At 36.4% G+C, this 17,156-nt stretch overlaps 2 protein-coding genes across 3 annotated transcripts in view; one reads left to right on the plus strand and one right to left on the minus strand.

Moving 5' to 3' along the window:
• tnksa (tankyrase, TRF1-interacting ankyrin-related ADP-ribose polymerase a) overlaps positions 1-185 on the plus strand; it is an 88,704-nt gene extending 88,519 nt beyond the window's left edge. For both annotated transcript variants that reach the window (XM_042748101.1, XM_042748102.1), the window contains one exon: positions 1-185. This exon is cut by the window's left edge and continues 1,459 nt beyond it. The gene's annotated coding sequence lies outside the window, so the exon portion shown is untranslated.
• A 1,286-nt stretch (positions 186-1,471) lies between these two features.
• On the minus strand, positions 1,472-7,309 carry dusp4 (dual specificity phosphatase 4). The gene is made up of 4 exons (XM_042748095.1): positions 6,803-7,309; positions 5,952-6,079; positions 5,002-5,221; positions 1,472-3,156 (listed from the first exon to the last, which is right to left on the minus strand). Exons 1-4 carry the CDS (start codon positions 7,176-7,178, stop codon positions 2,777-2,779), a joined length of 1,104 nt encoding a protein of 367 aa, XP_042604029.1. The 5' UTR covers positions 7,179-7,309; the 3' UTR covers positions 1,472-2,776.
• Positions 7,310-17,156: the final 9,847 nt, after the last annotated feature.

Genomic DNA, 17,156 nt, shown 5'->3' on the forward strand with positions numbered 1-17,156 from the left:
CTCAAGCCAATACGTGGGAGACAATTCCTGAACTGTTTCTCAATTCTCTGAGCTGTAATTTTACTTTATTTCCATGTTCCTCTGAACTTTAATCAGAAACGGCTTATCTACCATAAGCCATCTGCGGACTAATCAAACACTCCTTAATCATGTAAAATGGTCTTAATAAAGTACGTCATAAATGATGTCTTATGTCTTTTCTCACACTTGCTCTGAACACTTATTCAATTTCACTTCTCAGGAAAGAGATTTTTTTCATATCCATTCCATTCTATAAAATGGTGATAATTATGATGTAGTGTAATATAATAGTAGTATAATATTATAACAGGTAATAATATTTTAAATTCTAGTTTTTTACTTTACAGTAAATTAGCATTGTTGATAGATAGATAAATAGTTGATGGATTATTTTTTCGCGATTTAAAAAAAACTATATTTAAATAATAATATATATATATAAAATATATAAATTATATATAAATAAATGTGTAGTCATATTTATTTGGTGAGTGTTTCCTTATTTTTTATCCTTAGCTGATCACGTCCTTTTTTAGTTTCTTTATTTAACCCTCAGAGACCGTTGTTCGTTTGTGATGGTTTGGTTTTATTTTTATTTTTTTTATATTTATTTTTGTTTTTTAGAAAACATTGGTGATCAAATATGTATGCTTACTTTAAGTCTGCTGAACTTTAAATGTAAAAATACATCGCCATTATAACATATAGAGGAATACAGTGCATTTGGATTAATGGAAAGTCTTGAAAAACCGGGAGAGCAGGTTTTTAAAAAAATAATGTATTTAAATATAAACACTGTTCAGTCCTAGAAAGCCAAAGCGTTTCTTAGAGCACCGCTTATTCCTTTAAATTCACATTAGGCTACGTCATAAAGGATTCACGACTGTTTACTAAATATATAACAAAAGTGTTTAAATATTGCCCCAAATAGTCAACAATGGTCCATATGTTACATTTCAGCTTCTCTTTCTATTTAAGGTTCGAAAGGTTTAACACATTTAATGAACATATGTGTGTATTAACTACTTTAAACGTATTGCAGTTTTGCTACAGCGTGTCTCCGAGGGTTAGGTGGAGTATGATCACGGAAGCCGCTGTCATTTCGGCGAACTTCTCGGGAATTGAGTGGGAAGGATGGTTTCCGTGGGTCAGAATTGAACGAATTGATCCAAACACGCACTAGGAGGCGCTGTGGCTCTTCAAAAGTAACCTCTATTCGGTCTATTCATAATACTTCCCTCATTTATCAGATATAATACTAATTCTCTTCTCCTGCATAATAGCGCGCTATTCTTTTCTATATTTTTTCATGTAAGAAATAATGAGATGGCTCATGTTCTATTCATTTTACAAAATGATTGCAATATTACTTACAGGCCTATACAGCAAAATATGATTCATCATCTGTAGCTTTTCTTCGTCTATACAATTAAATCACGCCACACTTTCATTAAAGAACACAGTTTATATTTAACAGTGACAATTGTGAGATAAATAAAATGTACATATTGTACATGTACATAGCCTACCTATTACAACAGAACAGGGTAGGCTACAATTAAAAAAAATCGTAACCCTCAGAATGATATTGCCATGTCAGACAATAACATTTCCACAAGTAGCTACAGTAAAAAGTATTGCATTCAGCTAATCAGTGATTGACAGACAAACAGACCACGTAATATGCCAAAAAAGAGTGGGATACGCCGCTCGGTTACAATTTCAATTCCGACGAGGTGCGAAACGAACCTCAAATCAATTTTGCATCACTTAAAAGTGCTATAAAAGATCCCACAATCTCATAAAAAAGAAGTAGGTTCCCACACATAAACATACCAGCTGCTGTATGGACTCTTCAAGGCATGTTTCCCTCACAGAGCTTCTCAAAGGGGAATATTAAAAACAAATTGACTCATAGGAAAGTGGCTTCCCAATCATCCCATTCCCAACTTCCAGTGTACAAAGGTTCAGTGTATAGGCCTAACCTGGCATTATCTTGACTTACGCTATTCCTTAAAATATTCTATTAATGAGAACATTCCGTGTGGAAGTCATTGTTGGTAAGGCATACAGCAGAAATAATTCATAAGATCTCCTCAGAACAAACTAGAAAAGAAAACCAAATCATGTTCACACAATATAACAAAGGAAAACAGACAATACACAGCTTTGGTGGTGACTGGGAGGAAGGAGAATCAGGATATTGCTCTGATTTGTGAGAGGAACGGATAGGTATTGCAGATTGAAATGCTTTGAATGTCTTGTTTGCGATCGGTCTGAAGGAAAGGCGACGTGAGGATCTTGTGAAAGTGTCTGTGTACCTTCTCTGTACAAGGCACTGACAAATTCAAATGAAAGACACTTCCTGCCAAAGGTCATGCCATGACCGTCTCTATTAAAGGAATTGAGGAAGGCCGGCGAGAGGAAGTGATAAATGGGAAGTCCAAATGCAGTGTGAAGAACCTCTCAGGGTCCCAGGACCTCCTGCACTTCATTCCCACCAGCCCCGCCGGCCAATCGTGAAGTCTTTGGAAGTGAACCAGAGGAAATGAAGGAGATAAACCGTCCCCACAGAATATTACAACTTATTCTTCTGATATTAATGCATGGTGAAGACTGCAGGGTGAGTTAGATGAGGACGGGTCACCAGCGAAGCCGAAGCTGCAGCTCAGCTGGAACGACCACATGATTGTGCCAAGTGAAGAACGTCAGAGAAATTCACCCTTTTTGCAGTTTTTTAGAGTCTCGTGTTGTATCAGCAGCTTGGGGAGGTCGTGATGGGACTCTGTAGGTAGGTGAGGCTGCTGGACTGGCTGTGCGTCACTACTGACACAGGGAAGCTGAAGATGAAGGGCGACGTGGGGGTGGAGGAAGACTTGGGGCCGAGAGTGGCGGAAGGGCTGGCAGCCTCTACAGAACATGAAGTGGCCAGCACCTGCGACTCGAACTGCAGCAGCTGACCCATGAAGCTGAAGTTGGGGGAGATGATACTGCGCCGCTGTTTAACAAACTCAAAGGCTTCTTCCAGACGCACCCGCTTCTTCTTCATCAGGTACGCCAGGCAGATAGTGGCTGACCGTGAGATGCCAGCCTGACAATGCACCAGAACACGGCCGTTGGAATCCTTGACGGAGTCTGAAGAAAGAGCAGAGAGTTTAGTTAAGCACAGATGAAGTTCAGACATGACTCATCTTATTACATTTACTGTGAAGCTGATGCCCGCAACATTCTGATGCAGGTTCAGAAGTCATAGGAACATTTATAAATAATACAATTATTAATATATTAAAATATATCAAATTAATAATTATTAACTATTTGTATTATTTACACTATAATTAATAATGATGAATTATTACAGTTACCTGACTTCACGAATCTTTTAGAACTATTAATTTAATGAACCGAATCATTTTTACGTGACTCAAACTATGCTGGTCATGGAATAAGGTTATGTTCTGTTTTGCATGCAGCCTGTGACAGGAACTCAGTTCAAAACTTCTTTCTTGCCATTATTTAATATCGCATCTCGTTCAGTTTAAACTGCAAACTCCCAATCAACTCATGTAAAATATTTTTGACATTTGCATTTGAGATTTAGCAGAGTCACCTCTGAAAATGTTGCAGGAAACATGACAGGATATTGCAAAACAGAAAACTAGACTCTAAGTATGAAAGGTGACCGAATTACTATGAAACTATTATGCCTAAATTACAGAGAAAATACTTAAGTGTTCACATTTTCTATTGACGGTGGATGGCCTGAATTAATTATCTCCGGAGCCTATCAAATCAAACAAGAGGCCATCTGATTGACATGTAAAACATCCAATCACAGTTCAGTAATCATTTTTGAAAAGATACAAATTAAATGTATAAACAAACAAATCTAAAATAAAACTTAATACGAAAAGTAATTATAATTATATATAATAATATCCCTGTTGCTAGTTTAACAGTTTGCTATATACAATGAGCTGTGATTTGTAGGTATTATAACCACATCCAATAACAAGGACAATGCATTCCTAGAAATACACACAGAACTGAGAATTACACATTCACCCAAAGCTGACAGTCACAGTTGGACAACAAACACTCAACACCCAGACAAAATGGTCTGGGGTGGATTTCACACCGTTGTACACACAGACACCTCCTGCCATTGCTAACAAGCTGCTAATTAACAAAAAAGTGACATGTCCATGGTACAAAGGGAGAGTTAGCACGTATATCCAAACAGAAGTCAGGTTACTTTTTCCTCTTCACTTTACTGTCTGCATATACGCCTTTGCACAGCCATATACACCCAGATCTGAGGTAACTCCAGTATCAAGGTACCCCTGAATGGAGGATGAGTCAGACTCTGGTCCCTAAGCTCTGCACTCTGACGCATACATACAAGCACATGCACACACACACACACACACACACACACACACACACACCTAGGATGGTGCGATCAAATGCGGCAAGCCTACTTGGGGGCCTTGCTTTAGTGCAGAGGATGCTGAGCTGAAATTGGATATACAGGATTTCCAACCCCCACCCCTCCACTCAGTCACGGATACCCTTTTATGAGGAAGACCCACCCATACCGCAGCATTCAACCCATATTTTGCACCTATGACACGCAGACTTTTCATCATCGTATTTATACAAAGAACTCTACACATCAAAATGCATTCAAACATATTCTTCAAGCTACATGCATATGTGACCAAGATGAGCTATTGAAATGAAAGCAAGAATAAAAAGAAGGGTGCAATTGCTGTAAAAGCTCTGCAATGCAGATCAACGTTTTAATTGCTGATGAATTGCACGTCATTTGCAGTTGAAAGGAGCCATAACAACCAAGAGTAATTTACACCTCGACGGTTACACCTACCCTAACCATCCAAAAGTTGACTAAATCTATATGTATTTTTTAAAAATCTGTATTATGTATAATAATATAATATACTGTAATAATGGACATACCTATAAATTCAATGGCTTCGATGAACCAACAGCTGATGTCCTCCTTATGGTTGTCTTCCACCGGGATACACTTATACTGGTAATCCCCTTCAAAATGATTCGGACAATTTGAAGATACATTCAATAGAGCAGAAATGCCCATACGATCTAGCATGTCCTTTTTAGACGCATGGAGAGCACTGCCAAGAAATAAAAAGGGGAGGATTTCCACAGGGCCACCCTATAATAAAAAAGTGACAAAAAATTAATTATTAGTAATGGATATTAAATACATGTTAAAAAATATTTTTGGTAACACTTTGTTTTAAGGTGTACTTGTTACATGTTACATGTACTTACTATTATAATAACAATAATTATGCATAATTACATGCAGGTAACCCTAAACCAAACCCTAATCCTAACCATATAGTAAGTACATGTAGTTAATTAATATCACTCAGTACTTAAATGTATAATTACACTGTAACAATGACACCTTAAAATAAAGTGTAACCAAAATAGTAATAATAAATGCATTTATAATTTAAAAGATACATGTTTTTATTAAGTTGTCAGTATAATCATCACAGGCCCCTCTCGATAAATTATCTAAAGCATTTGCAACAGATTACAGCATCAGATCACTTACACCTCTGTTTGCTATAAAAAGGTCAAGCTAATAACGTCCAGTTTATTTATTCTGGAAATGCGTATCGATTTGGCCCACCGTTATGTCATTGGTTGGCCTACTTAACAAGCTGTAGAGACAGGAAACGATCGATGTGGGAATCAACACTAAAGCATACTGGAGTGTCTGACACAGTACACCCCCTATCACAGAGGAACGCACTCTAAAGCACTGCTACATCAGCCGGAAGAGCAGCGGATGACAGCAGTCAACAGGACGTTTAATGTTACACAATGCTGCCCATTAGCTGACCTTAAAGTATCCACTGTAATGTAGTTACCTGGTCGTGCTGTGGAGTTCCACAGGAGGTGCAGCTGCTCTCCACACTGGACTGAGGGCTGGATACTGCCAGTGTTTTGGTTTTCAAACAGTAATCGGGATACTGTGTGGAAAATCTGTCGTAGCCTCCTAGAAAGTGAAAAAATATTTTTAATACTTTTGCTCAAACTGTATCCAGCTTAAAGAAAGCTGGTTCGTTGGGCTGTTTTTAAAAACCAGCTATAGGCCACCTTAAACCATCTAAGATGAAAACTGAATTTTATTTTTGCTGATACTTCAATGGAATTTTATTGAGGTCACAGAGGATGCATTCAGTAATTCCACTTAAAAGATGGGACCACCTGAACACAATTTTTACATTTCATATATATTTCATTTTACAGTTATATAACTCTGAAATCAGGCCCACTCTTTTCAGACAAGCCATAGATTTGTGACACTTTGAATACATTTAACATAATGTAAAAGGCCTACTAAATAATAAAATGCACAAACCTCTATAATAGAAATGTGAAGCATTTTAAATAGTTTATTTGTGTCTATAAAATAACAGATGAAAATTTTTAGATCCAGATTTCTTCAGAACATGGGAGCTGGTTTCTAATTGGTCATACTAGCTCAAGGTGGTCAAGTTGGAACATGTTAACTGGTCAAGCAGCGAATGACCAGTTTAAACCAGCTAGCCTGTTCCAAAAAAACGCTACTATCTTAAACTAGATAATCCAGCAGAGAAAATGGCAATCTACATTACATCATTATCCCGCTACTAGAGTTGACCACATTGAAAACAGGTATTTTCTCAAAATATGGCAGCTTTGTTTCAGTTTTTGTGTAGTGTAGATTGGAATTTACCTTTTAGCAGATAGATTTCTGTCCTAAACGTATCCCTACACAAAGCGTTATGTACCAGGGTGATTGTGCTGTCGTTTTTCATAGTGTTTGTATCGGAGGTCCGCTCATCGTACAAGATCACGGCGGAGTACAGCCCTGATTTCAGACGGGATCTCGCTTCATCGTCACCGGACAGAATCTGGTCCAAACTCACGGAGCCTTTCGCTCGCCTCCGAACTATCGTGTTACAGCGAATATTTACAGCACCGCGGAGATGACCGGCGCTGAACGCTAAAAACGACCTGCAGTCCAAAAGCAGACATTTCGCACTGTCGTTCTTCATCAACCTCTTCAAAACGCTGCAATCCATTTCACAAAGTTCGTCCATTGTGACCATTTTCCTCCTCTGACGGGGACTGGTCACGGTCAAATGGTGCTTTAATAACAACAATACGTCAAATCCAGCGTTGCCAGTGCGCAGTGTAATGTTGTGTTACCCTCCAGAGAGCTTTACTACCACGGGCACTTCTCTTTCCGTTTTATGAATGGGCTTCAGACGCGCGCTCCATAAAAGGATCGCGACGTCACAATGGAGATGACGTCTGCTACGAGCTCCATTCATTAAGCGCTCTTCATTCATAAGAGTCAGCGACGATCGATGGTGACCACCTTCCTCGTCTAAACCAGAACCCAGCCATCAGATATCTCTTCTGAGATGGCGAGACAGTTTGCTTAGAAGAAATTTAAATAATAATTTCTAAGGTAAACAACATATGGATACACCTACGGCAAAGTGACGTTCAAACAGTGTGAAGTTTTATGGGAATATAAAAACGTCATAGTAAAATTAGCTTCTGTAAGTGACTGTAACATATATAGCTATATATATATATATATATATATATATATACATACATACATACATACACATTTATTTATTATTTACAGTGAATTATGTATTCTACGTTGAAGTTTTTTAGGTATTATTTTTATTTTTGTTGTTTAATTAACTAGGGTGGTTACCCTCATGGTGCTTTGTGTGAGTAAGTTAGCTGAGAATACGGTTTATTTATTTTGGATGAATAATGTAGGTTAGACTGTATGTTTAGTGGATTTTACGCACATCGTGTGGTTTCCATTGTAACACTTGATGGTTAGTACGTTTTACAGTAATAAAGAATTTGTAAGACTTTATGTACCTTGATATACAATTGTTTTATAATGAAATAATGTGTTAGTGGGAACTGTAAAGTGTATAGTCACCAAACTGCTATCTGGCAATCCACTTTTTTTTCTTTTCTTTTAAATAGGCCTAATGTTTTGTCAGCTGGTTTTTGGCTCTTGCCAATGTGTAAAGAGTTAATTATTGCTCTAAATAAATAATTATCATTTCCCTACAGGGGGTTTTGGGAAGCTGTCTGATTTGATGGAGATGTGAGGGTGAGTTCTTTATTGATTCATGGGATTAAGAAAGCCCCTAGTTAATTAGTTAACATGGTTAACAGGATAGAGATGAGCTTCTTCTCCCGGGGTTTACATATTTCAGATATCATCTGTAAAATGGAATAAACATTTGTTAAACAAACGAAAAACATAACATTTAATATGATTTTAGCTGAAAAAAAAAAAAATCAACAATCAGCCCTAATGGTACTTGTATTACATCATAGTTATACTGAAGTAAAATACGGTAGGCTGTTTCTGCCTTTTCCTTAATTAAAGTTAAATCTAAAACTAATTACCCCAAGTTACGGAGATACTTGTTTAAATTGCTTCCATATCTATGTGTGGATTTGAAGGAATGGTTTTGCATTTTAAAGCATGCTTTTCAGTTCCTCCGGATCTCGAATGTAAAATATTTGCATGATTTAACACAAGCTCGTTCATGAGACTCCTGTATTTGCATAGTGCTTTGCCATCATTGCTTCAGTTGAGCGCAGATAGGAAGGTTTTCTATCCAAAAGATGTGTTAATGTTATCATATGACACATCCTCCCTTCCCCCCTCTGCTCCTGCAAAGCTGTGAACACACATGGCTTTGCATTCATTTGTGACTGAAAACAATTCATTTACACTGTCTGAAGCAATTGTGGCATGTTAAAGAATTGTTAATGCTAAGTGATTTTAGTCTAGTCTGTTTATTAATGCTCCAAAATGTTTTCTTGATTGTGGCTATTGCATCACCATGTTTCAAATGTCTGTTTTCTCCTCTTCACAGAGAATAATATATAGATTTCAAAATTATATGATATGTTGAACACATACAGACCAAGATTTTGTTGAAAAAAATCAGGAACCAGGAATTTTAGGACAACAATATAAATAAAAACAAACAATTATTATTAAATATTTTAAATATGTATTATGAATAATGTGACTGAATTTGACATTATTACTGTTTTCATTTTATAAAAAATAATTAAGATAAGATAATTATTTTTATTTGTTAATAGAAAAGACAAAAAAATTATCCGTTAATTCACCCTGAATATGGAAATTTTGTCATTGTTTACTTACCCTCAAGTTGTTCAAACTTGTGTGAGTTTCTTTCTTCTGTTAAACACAAAAAATATTATTTTTTATGAATGTTGGTAATTAAATAGTTGCTGGTAGCCATTGACATCCATAGTGTGTTTTTCTATACTATGGATGTCAATGGCTACCGTCAACTGTTTGATTACCAACATTCATCAGAACATCTTCTTTGGTGTTCAACAGAAAAAACTAACTCATACAGGGTTGGAACAACTTGAGGGTGAGTAAACAATTTCCAGATTATATTTTGCACATATTTACAATTTCTTTATTTTTCATAGTACAAATAAGCCTTTCTAAATGAATATTCCGTGACGTCAAAAGATTTGAAAACACATGCTCTAGAGAATGCATAGGCTTATATGAGTTATGAATGTCTCAGAGTAGAAAGAAAGTAGAGTAGCCATGGCAGCTCAGGGCACGTGTGCAGAGCTCCGCACTCTCATGGGGGCTCTGGGTAAATCATAGCTGTCATAGCAACGGAGTGATGGCACATGTAGAAACTGCAAAAGGATGATGTGGTGACTGCGCAGGGGAGGAGCAGCCACTTTGAGCCAAACGCTTGACGTCAAACTCGCCACCACCTCTGTGATGTGTGTTTATGGTGAGGATTGATAGTAGGTTGGGAGTGAGGCTGATTTCATGCATGTTTATACAGTAAGGAGAATAGGACGCTATATTCTGGGTATTATAGCAATGCTTTTTCACATGTAGTACCATCCGTACTCGTCTGACAAACAGGAAGCGGTTTAGTCTTGGGGTATGGAATATGAGTCACAGGATTCAACACGGTCAACCTTATTATACTGGTCCCACCCAAGAGTCATGTGCTCTCTGCCTCCAAATCATTCATTAAACATACATACCCTTGCGTATTCAACCCATTTAGCCATTTCCTGTGTGTACAACAGGAAGATGCTCCTTTGAGAAAGCCTCGTGAGCTCAGAGACTGTCACTTATGCCAGATTCTGGGTGGGGGTTTTTGTACCATATGAGTCGAGTGTAAAAACACAGTAAAATATGTAATCACTTGAAAGGGTTGTTCACCTAAAAACATAATTTACTCACACTTTTGTCGTTGTAAAACTGTATGATTTCCATTTCTGTGAAACACATAATAATTTATTCTGAAAAATGTCAATATTTTCAAATTTAAAAACTAATAAGCCTGTTTATTTTGATACATTTTAGCTTTTCTTTTAAAAAACTACCTACCCTGCTTACATTTAGATAACATTTTTAACTAATGTAATATATCCATACATACCTTATGCTAAAGAAAAACACTAAATACCTATTTTAGGGTTATTTATTTTAGTGATAGAAGAATTAAGAGAAACATACTAAACATACCAGTTCAGTGATATACTGTATGACTGTAGTTGCATTTACTGACCTTACAAACACATTTAGAAGATTTGACAAGAGGACGAAGCACTATAGAGTAATAGAGTAGTTAATTAGTTTATTTATTTATCAGTTTTAGTGGGAAATCTAACTGGGTAGTTAATGAGAAGATATTCAAACCCAGCAAGCCCACTTAGTTCACTCCTTAATTGTTCATGTTTATTCTTGTTCATTGATGATTAGCTTTTCAAGCATCTTTTGTGCAATACTTTAGTGTCAACAACATGAAGGTCCAGGCCTGAACATTCTTCTGCATTATTAAGCAAATGTGTCATCACCACCACATCACTATCCCAGAATATGATTCATCCTTTTAGGAGAAAACCGAAAGTTACGACACACGACTCAAGTGTAAAAACACAGTAAAATATGTAATGACTGAACGGAATAGTTCACATAAAACTTAAAAAATGCTCATCATTTACACTTCCTTATGTTATTCCAACCCTTATGGCCTTCATTTTTCTGTGGAGCACAAAAGAAGTTATTCTTTTTGAAGTTTTTTTTTTGGTCATATATTTGAAGTCTGTGGGGTTCAAATTGTTTGTTTTGTTTTAAAATACCATATTTTATGTTTCACAGGAAAAAGAAAGTGATACAGGTTTAGAACAGCAAAAAGGTGAGTAAATGAGTTTTTCAGTGAACTATCCCTTTGAAGATGTGCTGAAAAGTCCGATTTTGATATAATGTGGTGTCTCCGGCTCAGGACATGTTAAACTGTGACTGTTCAAAACTAAAAAGGGAAGAATAAAAGCAGCTGGGCAAATTTGTGTTTTGATGAGTTTCAGTGCTCTCATGACTGGGCGGAAATGCAAAGCCACAAGTAATGTGAGATATGGACTCGAGAAGTGATACTGATGTTTACCCAATTAGTCACTGTGTTCAGAGGAAACAGCTCATCTTGTTCCCTATATGATATATGCAAGTCAAACACATTTTATCTCAACCGTTAGAAGTTCTGAGAAACATTTTTGTTAATATCAGTTGCACTGAACAGTTTGTTCATTATGAAAGCAATGAAGACAGATTCATCTTTATAAGACTTACTCTTTCAAAAAGCCATTTTTTGTCACATTTAGATAATAATGTGGACTATTAGTGTCACCAGATTGAATGATATTGGCCAGTCAAACCAATAGCCCCGCCCCAAATTGATGCCATTGGTTGAGCCAGTGTTGCTGTGTCAGGCTGGTCGGACTGTAAGTATTACTATAAATTACACATACCAACTTTAAAATATTCCAAAAGACAAAGCTGAAACAGTAGCTGCTTCTTTCTTTGTTGCATTGTTGAATATAACCACAGACATTTGTTTGAATTCCATAGCATGTTAAAACCAGCGGACAGGCCTCCACACTGTGGCTTCCTCAGACTAACTCAGCTTTGACCAACAGCAGCATGGCTCACCGCCCTCTCATTAATCCTGTCATATGACACGCACACAAACACACACACGTCTACATCTCCGGAAGCAACATCCCCCCCATCCACATTCAAAACACTGTTTTGCATAAGCATAAGCAAAGCAGCGTGTCACCGGACAGGATGAGGGTTAGTTAGGACACGGGTAAAGTGTTGACTGTACTGGCATAAGTCAGTCTTTTCTAACTTACAATCAGGCTGCATTTAAAAGAAAAGTTCACCAGAAAAAAGGAAAATTCTACCATTATTTCAGCCCAGGCAGATTGAAAAAAAAGAGTCTGTTGCAACACTGAATGGTATTGTGTTGCTTTTTGCATGTTTCGTGACACTTTCAAAATGAAATATCAAGTGAGTGGTGCTAAAAACATGTTCAGTTTTATCTGAAACTCATGAGCGTGAATCTGGCAACATTTTACTATGTTGGCTGTTGTATGTATCATGGCAGTTGGGAACTGTAATGTCTGGAAGATTAATGGTCTTGTCGGATTTGCTGAAGCAACCTTTTCCATTATAATTTGCTTCTACAAATCTTTGTGCTCTTTAATCGTGACTCATGTTCATGGGACTTGCAGTGCTGTACCAGGTGGGCTAACAAGCAATTTTACTATGGCAAAAATGTCATACATAGAGCTGGTTATGTGAAAAAAAATAATTAGTTTTGAAATCATGCACTATGGTAAAAGTGTTTTGAGGTCGCAACATTATTGTGCAAGGAGCTGCTTGAAAAGAAGTCTTTATTAATTGATAATCTGGCCCTGTAATCACAATTTGTGTGAAAAGTTGTTGGTGTTTTACTGCCACTAGTGTTCATTTCAGCTGGAGTTTTGCAAAAAAAAAAAATGTAGATAGAGACACCGTTTTCCAAGCCTAGGTTGCTCGGGTCGCTCCAAACCCGTATGAATTTTTTTTTTGTGTTTGTGTGTGTGTGAAATAAAAAAGGAATTAACTTGTTCAGTATTCAAGCTGCTCTTGACCACTGCAGTCCCCATTCACTTTCATTGTACAGAGAAGAAAATATTCGTAAATATTTCCTTTTGTGTTCCACAACTACACTAAATGACACATTTATCATTTTCGAATGAACCGTCTCTTTAGGACAGATTGGGGATCCCCTCTGCCTAACCAAGCAGCCAAACATAAAAAGAGAATACACAACACTTCAGGTGCAAAGGGGAACAAGGTTCCCTAGTCGTACTGTATGTTTCCTTTATTATAGCCATAGTGCTGTATTAAATATTGTAATTTAGCATAATCCTCTTTAGCCCCATATGCTACGTGCTCCTAAAATATATGACTCGATGCGGTGGTAAGACTCTTTCCTTGTAGTCCCCACACGAGTGTCACATACTGCAAGTTGTGTTATGATGCATGAGTGCGATGAAGTATTCAGGGCAGACAATCGTTTGTTGCTTTTCAGACATCAGTGTCATCATTATTCATGGCTTTTGCGTGCTGTTCGTGTCACATGTCAGCACTGAGTGATGAGGATTTTGTTGATGCAGAGGATGGAAGTAGGTCTCACATTTGCTGTGATCATATCTTTGTAGATGACATCATCTCCACATCCCTCCCTCCCTCCCCCGCCAGACACACAAGTCACATGATCGTATGGAGGGTGGGTGGTGGGGGTTGATGTACCAGATTATCCTAGATTATGCAGTTTCCGGTGTTAAAATCAAACATCTCCAGTTTTGCAGTCATTATTATAATTATTTCTGTAGGAGTAATCTTTCTTATTGGATTTATGTCCTCTGGAAAAAAAATCCATCCTAATAGAACCTGTTTTGTGGACGTGTTATAAGTTTGCCTCTGTCTGGTTACACAAGTCCTCATTAGCTTTAATCTGTTTTGTAAACCGATTAAAACCTGCCAACCCAGCACAAACTAAATGACTATGTCACCCCATTCATGAACACGGCTGGAGAGATTATTAGGTCCAGACTCCATTTAACATTATTACTGTATCCTAATAACAAGCTGGACGGCACAAATTTCCACATGTAAGGTATTCTCTTATTATTAGATACATTTGATATTTTTGACAATTACTTTTTTTTTTGACACAATCTATTGAATTAATATTCAGTTTAGTATTATTATTATTATTAGCTTTGTCCCACATTATACACACCCAGTTACTGCAGGTTTTTTTTTCCATCACAAAAAACTGACCTCAGAAGATTACAGAGGGTAGCCCGGACTGCTGAGCGAATCATCGGTACAACCCTCCCTTCTATTCAAGAACTGTACTTATCCAGAGTGAGCAAAAGGGCTGACAAAATCACTCTGGACCCCTCACATCCAGCACACTTCCTCTTTGAACTGTTGCCATCTGGTCAACGCTACAGAGCTCTGAGCACCAGAATGACCAGACACAGGAACAGTTTCTTCCCCCAGGCAATCCATCTAATGAACACTTGATAATAACTGTGGAACACACAACACTGTTTATATTTATATTTATATACACATACACTTATTTATCTAACACACATACTTAGTGTACACTTCAATTTTTGCACATAATATATCTGCACATACAATTGTCAGTTTGTAAATTGTTATTCCTTACCTACTTATTTGTATTTTTATTCTTTTATTATGTGTTTTTTGTTCTGTTGCCATCATTCTGTTGCACTGCGGAGCTTCTGTCATGAAAACAAATTCCTCGTATGTGTAAACATACCTGGCAATAAAGCTCATTCTGATTCTAATTCTGATTCTGAAATGGACCATTCCTAAAAATTTACACACCCGGGAAATTACATCATTTGGACCCTTTCTCCAGCATGACAGGAAGATGCATAAATAATCTTTTGTCTTTTTTATTTTTTATTTTTACACAAATTGTAGTGTTGATTGCATTTTAAATGTTCAACCATTGAGCCCCATTGCCATTATTTAAAAAAACATTTTTTTTCTTTAATATGTGAGGAATATAATTGTGATACATAACTTGTTTAATTAAGGCTGCATTTTTAATTCTTTTTTAATTCAGAAAATTTGTGATTGATTGATTGATTGATTTATGTTTTTGTTTTAAAGAATAAACTTTAAAACAAAATTTTGTTAGATTTATGCTTAATTATAGCAATAATCATTAATAATAATAATAATAATAATAATAATAATAATAATAATAATAATAACCTACTGTTTAACTAGATTCATTTAGGCTGCATTTTTATCCTGTTACTCATCTTTTTTCATCTCTTTTTTGATACATTGTGTTTATTAAATTCAGATTTATTTAATGCAATTTGTTAGAAAATACAAATCACAAATCAGGGTTTTAATTGTACTTAGACATATCTGAAACTTTGATAACCCGGTTGCAACAACTGCAAAAAAAAAAAAAAATAAATAAAAAAAATGGAAAATAAAAAATCTAATTTATTATTTAGCATCTCCTTTCACTGACCAATTGATAAAAAAAGTGAATTCTTAAGTTTAAGTATTTGTAAAAAGTGCCAGATATATTCATAGTGACACTTCATTTCTTTCAAATCAGCCATTTAACGTTAAACTAAAATCAGGATGTGCTGTCAAAGCAAACTTCCTGTTTCAGAGGATTCGTTTGAGACATTTTGCATATGTTGACCTCATTTTCCCCTGCTGCTGAGTGACAGCAGAGCAGTAGCCCTGTTAGCTTTCCATGTGTTAGCGTCTCCTATCTCATTTTGCTTGGGTGCATAAGAGGGCGAGCTTTACCTGCTACTTAGCAACAGAGCATCACTTCAAGCTGCTTTAATAAGTGGTTTGCAAGGGTAGAGCTTGCGTTTTCTATTTTAAGCATTCATCCGAATGTGTAACATGTAACGGCCAACCTTACTATTTTTGACCTGCACATAAATGTAATGAATCACTTTACAGTATGATAGATAGACAATATAAATGCTATATAAAATACACAATTTACACATTGTACATACCAAATGCTTCACATTATCGGTCGGTAAGATTTTTTTGAAAGAAGCTCCTTATTCTTTATACAAGGCTGTATTTATTTGATCAAAAATACATTAAAACAGCAATATACTGTATAGTGAAATATTATTACAATTCAAAATATCTCTTTTCTATTTTAATAACATTTAAAAATTTATTCCTGTGATGTCAAAGCTAATTTTTTTTTTTTAGCAGCCACTACCTCAGTCTTCAGTGTGACATGATTCTCCAGAAATAATTCTAACTGGCTGATTTGGTGCTTAAGAAATATTTCTTTTTTACTAAAATTGTTGAAAACATTTTGTTTTGCTGCTTAATATTTATTTATTTTTGTGGAAACCATGATACAATTTCCAATTGATTCACTGAGGAATAGAGAGTTTAAAAGAACAGAATTTATTCTGAAAAATAGTCATTTCTTTCAAAAAATCTTCCTGACCCAAAACTTTTGAATGGTAGTGTAATTATAACATTTGTAGCATATTTAAAAAATGTGAAACTGAGCTTTCTTGGAATGTGAAAATTATGCTTTCTTCACAAGAAATCCTCTATTGTGCATCAATAGTTGTCAAGTTTACTGTGAGCCAGTCATTCATTCTTAAAATCTCTGTGCCACCCCAGTACATGTGTTCTGTAGCCAGACGCGCTGCATTATTGAGCAGCAGTGGGATTGTAACTTACATAAGACTTTAAGGAGATTTTTCCTGCAAATCAGCTGCTTTCACCAAAACATTGCTTGAATATGCAGGTCATGGAGACATTAGCTTATGAATGTAGTTTAATATGAATGGGCACGGCGGCTCAGTGGTGATACACAAATGGACCTGATGAGTCCTGCTGCTTGTGAGCATGTTTCCAGTTTACTCTTCACGGGTATCATGATCTAGGACAGAGCAGCTGGGTCACAGCTGGACAAGGTAATAGAAAACAATCAGGAAAGGAGTAACAAACACACTCGCGTTTGATACGTAGGTGTTTTGGGCGAGTATTAGAATGAAGCGGTTATGACAGGCAATATCGGGTGGCAGAAAAAGGTGTCCCTTCATTTCCTGTTCTAGCTCCC

Source organism: Cyprinus carpio, chromosome B21, assembly GCF_018340385.1.
Source record: "Cyprinus carpio isolate SPL01 chromosome B21, ASM1834038v1, whole genome shotgun sequence".
Taxonomy (NCBI): domain Eukaryota; kingdom Metazoa; phylum Chordata; class Actinopteri; order Cypriniformes; family Cyprinidae; genus Cyprinus; species Cyprinus carpio.